Here is a 7,684-nt window from a genome sequence, read left to right as displayed (position 1 = left end):
TTGCTCAGACTGTTCTCTCAGTGAAAGGTGTAAAATTTTGGAATTGATTGCCTGACTATTTAAAATCTACTGTAAATGTTAATTATTTTAAGAAAGCCACGAAATCGTGGTTGATACATCAACAAACCTGTAGTCATGTTTAGTGCATTTATATTATAAATTTGTGTACTAATTTATTGTAACTGTAATTTATAAAAGCCCTCCTAGGGACAAGTGTTGCAAATTAGCTTCGGCTACAAGCACTATGGTACATGCATGGGATGATTGTTTTTTTACATTTTCATCTATGTTTATTGTATCTGTCCCTAACAAATAAAACATTAATAATAATAAAAAAATGTTGACAATGACATTTTAAAAATGATATTTTCAGTACATAATTTCTCAGCATAACTTGCATTAAAAAAAACTTTGTTGATCAAATTCAGTTTGTATAATTTGGACAGCATTTAAGAGAAGGTTGAATATCAAGGGTTTAAACCAGTGGTTCTCAATTCCAGTCCCACGGAACCCCGCTCTGCACATTTTGTATGTCTCTCTTATCTGACACACTTAGTTCAGTTCATGGATCACTCTCCTAACGAGCTAAAGATCCGATTCAGGTGTGTTAAATAAGTCCCCAGGACTGGAATTTAGAACCAGTGCTCTGTTGGTTAGATGCTTCAATATCGTTGTAACATAAATATACAGGCATGGCAAATTAATTTCAAGAATAAAGTACAATGGAAAAATACACATTTAAAAAAAAAAAACTCTCATTATTTCCAATCTTCAGAAGATTATTCACTCACCAACTTCCATCTCAGTCTGACAATCCTGTGCACGCACAGCTGGTGCACATTTATACTCTTGGGCACAACCATTGACAGGGATGCAAGCAACCTGGAATCAAATTCGCCAAACAACCAAATCTCAAGATTATAAACTTTTTGTACATGTTCTAAACCAAAAATTATTGTTATTTAACATTCATGTATAGATATTTCACCATTGTACATCCATTCAACTTCAAAGCACAAACATTTCCCCTCATTTGGTTTCTGCCATCTCCCATGATGCACCACAGCACAGATATAAAAGTTGATTACAAGAGTCCCTCTGGTTTCCCTATCTCCATCACATTGCTTGTAATGTTCCTCAATTGTGAGTCATTTTATATAAAATCATCTGCTCAGTGAATATACGTAATTAGTGCATTTAGTGTAGAATAAATCATTCCCCATGTTGTTCCAAATCTGTACGACTTCCTTTCTTCAATTAAATGGAAGAGATCTTTGGCAGAATGTTTCATTTTATGCAGGAAAGACTAGGAATTTAGACATGTGAAGTGACTGTGGGAAATTGCTTCTGCTTATTAACAAGGGGTATATATGTTTAGGAGACAGGTGAGTGCAACCAAACTGGAAAAAAAAACATGTAACCTAATTTTTATGGATTTGTTAACATAAATATGTGTGTGTTCAGTGACTTCTGGCCAGCTGCTAATAAATATTCATGCATACAAAACCTTGTCGTGCCCGGTCTCATTCTTGAGCCCGTGGTGGTGATAGTGGCTGCTTGTAAAGACACCTTAACGCCTTGTCCAAATACCCGGTCTTGGCCACTTGAGAGCATGGCATAAAGGGATCTGCCCTTATGTTGTTAAAGTTTGTTATTTAAGACATTCATAATAAATATTAATAAAGCAAGATGCCCTGTTTGAATTATATGACATGTATGGCTTATTTAAACTGCAAAGGTAAAATATAAATTAATATTATTACAACAGATGTGAAGGGGGAGGAGAATTTATACGTGCATCAGGTTTTTCGATGAAAATCACATACGCAAAGGATACACCTGTGGAGAGGATACTCACTCCTCGATCCTCGCCTCCTCACGGTGCAATTAGAGAATTGAGATGTCCTTCAAGATGGCTGAGCTCGATCAGTTTCCGGGTCATAGGATGGAGGAACAAGGAAACGAGGAGGGATATTGAGAAGCACCCTAAATCTGGAGCGGTATTTGAGGCTTAGTGTATCCCATCATGCATCCTGTTCTGGAAATAAATCGTGAGACTTTTTGCCGAGATCTTGCGAGAGGTCATGGAAACCTTTCCAATGTATGTTAAATATTAATAATAATTAGATATTACATATAATTTGGTAGTAAAACAAAGAGTTGCACTTTTTATTGATGCAAATGAGAAGTGGTTATATTTATTTTGTTTAACATTTGCAACTGCTTTTTATCACTTAATTAGAAGCACCACAAAATTTAATTGATATCTGTTATAGGGACTACTGAAAAGACATTTAGAAGCTGATTTTAAAATATTGAAATATTGAGTATTGAAAATAAAAATAAAGCTCTGTAAACACTTGCATTTTTACAACACTATAATTGTGTCCCATCAGGTAATGAAAAGTTCTACACACACTTGTGGTCTTCCTGCTCACCTCAACAAATACAGGAAATACATCATATAAGTAGTCAAGTGCTCAAGTGCAAAGACCGCAGCTGTGTCCCAATGTGAAGGGTGTGCATTTTGAAGGCCGCGGACTTCGAAGGCCATGCCTCCGAAGTGCACAAAGGACCCTTCGAAGTGCATGAAGGACTCTCAGCCTCTGCAGGATTTCCTTATTGCGCCACTAGGGGTTCCCGATTACCACTCCTGTCGCATAGCAACGGTGCGAGAGGCATACCTGTCAAACCATTTATCCCGGGATTTTCCCGTATTTTACCGTTCTATCAAGTCAAGTCACCTTTATTTATATAGCGCTTTTAACAATACAGATTGTGTCAAAGCAATTGAACAGCATTAATTAGGAAAATATTGTGTCAATAAGGCAAAATGACAATAGTAAACACTCAAATTTCAGTTAAAGGCAGTTCATCATTGAATTCAGTGATGTCATCATCCAGTTAGAGCTTGTCTATAGCTGGACATACTGTTTTTCCACGCAATTCTAAAAACTTCCAAGTTCGTTTTTCTCCATTTGCACTCAAGACTACGAGTTTCTTTTTAGAGAGAGTGGGTATTACTGTTGTACCATGGCACTGTACGTTTTTCTCTAACCTTTTTCAATTTGATGGGGGCAACAGCTTCTAATGTATTAGAGAATATAGTGCCCATGTTGCTAGTCATTTCGTCTAGTTCATGTGTATTTATGGGGACACAGAGCAGTTGAGATAAGTCAGGCAGGTTATTTGGGAATCTGTCTTTGGTGGCTGGAACAATAGTTCTGCCCGGACGATTTACAGAAGGAGACTAGACTTAGAAAACTTAAACTTACAAGTGGTTAATCATTATTATATATTAATTATTTACCTCCAACCACCCTCTACTCATTCGGGGACTCAATATTTTATTTATGTTCATCAAATGCAATGTGAAACTTGTTGTTTAACTCAGTTGTTTAACTTATGTTAAAACATATTTCTTTTCTTTTTTTATATGTTCCTGTTTTTGAACGTGGTGTCATAATGCCTCTGGGTTAATAAGGAAAAAGGGGCTCATGGGGCATTTAAATGTCAGAAACATTCTTCCTTTCAGTCTCTGGAACAGTTCACACTCAGATGAATGTACTGCAGGCCTGCAGTGGGATAAAGCTAATAAATGCTGTATTGTTGGAAACAGAGGTTTGAGATGTGCAGCCACTGGTCTAGGCTGTTTGCATGAAGAAGAATGATGTGTGTGTCACTGTGCTCTGACAATAAAAGCACTGTTTGCTCTCCTCCAGAATGTATGAGGAAAAAAGACAAATGGGGGAGAAATGGGAGGTGGTCATTGGAGGGACGAAGGGACATTTTGAGAGCTGTAAACATTAGAACTGCAGTTTGTGACCAGTTAACAGATCTAAATTGTGCTAATAAACAACTGAGGAAAGCCTGATGGTGATTTTGAGAGAGTTAATGATATTGTTCAGAGATACAGGTGAGCTCTTTTTTTATACTTGACACTTTGTTCAAAAACATTACCATTACATATTGACAAACATTTGGATTGTATATGTGACTAACCTCCTTAACAGATTTTAAAATCATACTTGTACTAAAAATCAGAATAAATTAGATACATATTTTTGGTTAGCTTGTCAGTAATATTCAATTAAATAAACATTTTCTAAATATTTAAAAACAAAGTTATTCAAAACTTCTTAGTGTACTTAAACACAACATTTTAACTTTTTCTCATATTACCTTTAAAACAGTTTTACATGAATAAATGTCTTTTCTTAATTTTAAATATAGTTACAATTCAAAAACACAGGGTTTCATTACCGTGATTCATAACAGTAAACAACACGTCACAACATGAATCCCATAATGACTAATTAAAATGTGCTGAAGATTTGACTGTAGGATGGGATAAACTTTGATATACCCAATGTTAAACACATGTTTGTGAATATATATGTATATCTATTTTCAATAGAGCTAGCTGACTGGGTAAAGCATTTTGGATTTGTAACAAGAGTGATGAAAAGATGTGCAGGAAATCAAAATAATGCTGTGGTTCAACATTAAGCAGTAGAATGTATTTGACTCTGAAAGGCTTATTATATGTCTTGTCATCATGGTTTTTTATTAAACAACTCCAGACTCCAGAGTGAAGTACCTTTAAAGAAACACATATAAAATATGACAAATAGTAATCCCAACTTAATATTTGTTAATTTAGCATTTAATCACAAATGTATGTTTATTTCAAAAATATTAAATAAAAAACTGTTAATTTAAGTTGTGATTATATTTATATTTATATATAGCCTCACCTCCATTTACATAAATTTAAAGAAAAACGGCCTCTTATCTTCTCGCCAGTATATCGCTGTGTTGTGTTTTTTGTTAACCTTGGAGGCTTGCCTTTGACATTTGATTTGCAAAATTTAAGATACATTTTTGGTAAAAATGGCAGTTTGACTGAGATACTAGTGATAAGCTATTGTTACTGTTACATTTATCTGCCAAAAATATATTCTAAGACGTTATTTCAGTTAGGAAATAACTAACTGTTATTCCCCCATATGATTAGCCAGAATTCCCACTCTAATAGATTATGTGTGCCCCAGATTGACTCCAAAAGTTCAGTCTATTGAAGAATTATATTCACTTTAACCACAACCTTATAAATCACTCTAACAATATATTTCCTGTTTCTCAATAACAGAAGAGTCATCATTTCCTTCTAATGGAGTTTTGGCACATATGCTATTTGAGTCTGTGTCCTCCCTTTGCATCATCAACATGACATCTAGCCATAACATTCAGTGAAATACTGATTCAAAGAACTTCTCAACAATGGACAACTGTTCTGCTCTTCATGCGCTTCTCATGATCTCCATCATGCCTGGCTGGCTAGGGGGTGACTTTATAATCTCAAAAAAACAGCATGAGCTCCGTTCAAGTAAAATCTCTCGCGGGTCCCATCTGAGAGTGAGACGAGGCTGGATTTGGAGCCAGATATTTGTTGAAGAAGAAGATCCAACACCAAGAAAGATTGGTCAGGTATAATTGGAATGAAACATTGATTTAAAAATGGGTGGGGTGCTCCTTAATAAATTCTGTGTCAGACTGACAGTGACAGCTATTTTATTTAACATCAATAATAATAATAATAATAATAATAAATACTTTTAACATTTTTGGATATAAAGTTGCAATAATAAAATATTGAAATGATAATTTATATTATTATTGCGTGAATTTGGGGAAACATGTTTGCTTACATTCTTTACTGAAATAATTGCAATGTTTTACCCAATTTTATATAGTTTTAAATAGTAAACCAAACTAAGATTAATCCTCTGATGCTCCTCGCTGTCACGGAACCACCAGGCTCCACCTTCACTTCATCTCACTGTTCACCTTCTCTGGAATTCTTACCCCCAACATCAATTATCCCATCTGCCACCCTTGATAAAATCCTGCAACACACACAATTTTCTTTTGTCTGGTCTACGATTAGGACTGCCTAAACAATGAATGTGCTACTTTTCTGTGCATCGTGGAAAATAAATATAAATGCTCGATCTTTTTAAAGAGATTTGACATACACATCCAAGGGTTTATAAAAAAATGTTCTATCGTGTTTTATCGTGTACGCATTTGGACTTAAAAGCCCTAATAGAGTTATTTTGTGCATTCTAGTCATCACAAATAAACTGAGCAGCTGTAAATGTTCTCGTTTTATGTGAAATAATGAGAAATATCAGTTTGATTTAGCATGCTGACAAAAATGAATAAATTACTGTTTTTAATGTAAATCATTGGTAAATAAAATATATAGATACTGAAGCCTTTACGTCTTCATGTAAGGACCAAACTTCAGCTTCTGTCAAGTTCGTTTTGCGATATAGATAGTTTTCTTTCATTTACCCCTCACACTGTGAAATTTTGGGGTGGTGTGACATTTGCTTATCGCTAGTCAGTGATAGCTACGTTACAGAGCCATTTCGTTAGCCACTGTTTATTTCCAAGTCCTAGTCTTAGTCTAGTTTTGCCTTGCCTGTTTTCCGGTCCTTTGACTATTGCTCGTGTTTACAGATTACCCCTTTTGTCAAGACCTCTGGATTACGTTCGCCGATCGATGACCCACGCTTGTCCTAGGATTACACTTTGTCTTGCCTGTGTTGTACCTGTTTGCCATTGTTTGACCCATGCCTGTTATGACCACGTCTTTTAAAGAAAAGCATGCAGATGGATCCGCACGTCTCTGTCGCCCCATAACAGACGAGACCGGGCGCAGACAAGGTGGTATGGCTGCAAGCACGACTGGTGGTGAGTGAACGGAAGTTCATAGACTGGATTCGTGACAATACCGCTCAAATAAATATGCACGTGGATATGGCAAAAATAAATAAATAAAATAAAACCGAATCCTCTCCTGATGTAAATGTAACTCCCTATGAATTATTGCAGCCTCCTCATCTACAGGATCCTAAATCCTATGGAACTAACGACCATAGTTAGCAACGCAACCCAGGTTAGGTTCACAGAGTAAGTTGCTTACCGAGAGGTTTAGTTTTGTCTTTTATTGGAACCAAAAACTCTGAGTTTCCCTTTTCTGGGGTTAACATACTCTGAGTTTCCAACAAAACCCGCTTTCTGGAATACACCCCTGGTCTACAAGTGGAAAACGCAATATGTTTTTGGACTCGCCACTTTATAGCCAAGGCTAATAGCTCCACCTGGCTCATTGTTAACCCTGGCCTGCACTGGCCCGACAGTGGAAAAGCGGCTATTAAGTTTACATACCAGTTTCCTCTAAGTCGGTGTTTTCCTGACAGAAGACCAGACCAACACAATAGCAACAAACATGAGTTCACCTACTCGGGGCGCATCTACCGGGGTGGCAACTGCCACCCTAAGAAAAAGCTGTGCAACCCCACCTGCCACCCCAGAATTATCACAGAATAACATATAAATGTAAACACTGTTTCATGTGCTACTTTTCAGCCGCGGCGATGACAGCGTAATGCAAAATAATGGCACAAACACGTCTTTTAATAAATGGTTGCTCTCGCACGCAGCGTGCCAGTGTAGTCGGCTTCATTAACAAATGACTCTTATGAACCGGTTCTTTTTGAGTCAAAACCACAAAGCGCGGCCCAGTTCACTAACTAATTGTTTTTACGTTTGTTCGTGAATCAGATAATTACTGCTTTTCAGGTAACTCAGAAGTCCTCTGAGAAATCTAATC

At 36.5% G+C, this 7,684-nt stretch overlaps 1 protein-coding gene across 1 annotated transcript in view; it reads left to right on the top strand.

Moving 5' to 3' along the window:
- The first annotated feature begins 3,823 nt into the window (after positions 1-3,823).
- cdh19 (cadherin 19, type 2) overlaps positions 3,824-7,684 on the top strand; it is a 62,205-nt gene continuing 58,344 nt past the window's right edge. Inside the window, exons 1-2 of the mRNA XM_016565199.1 lie at positions 3,824-3,916; positions 5,153-5,490. Of these exons, the coding sequence (XP_016420685.1) occupies positions 5,284-5,490 (207 nt within the window). The 5' untranslated portion in view covers positions 3,824-3,916; positions 5,153-5,283. The remainder of the gene's footprint in view (positions 3,917-5,152; positions 5,491-7,684) is intronic.

Source organism: Sinocyclocheilus rhinocerous, unplaced genomic scaffold (genome assembly GCF_001515625.1).
Source record: "Sinocyclocheilus rhinocerous isolate Xijiao unplaced genomic scaffold, SAMN03320098_v1.1 scaffold3041, whole genome shotgun sequence".
Taxonomy (NCBI): domain Eukaryota; kingdom Metazoa; phylum Chordata; class Actinopteri; order Cypriniformes; family Cyprinidae; genus Sinocyclocheilus; species Sinocyclocheilus rhinocerous.
This window is presented reverse-complemented; position numbering and strand designations above follow the sequence as displayed.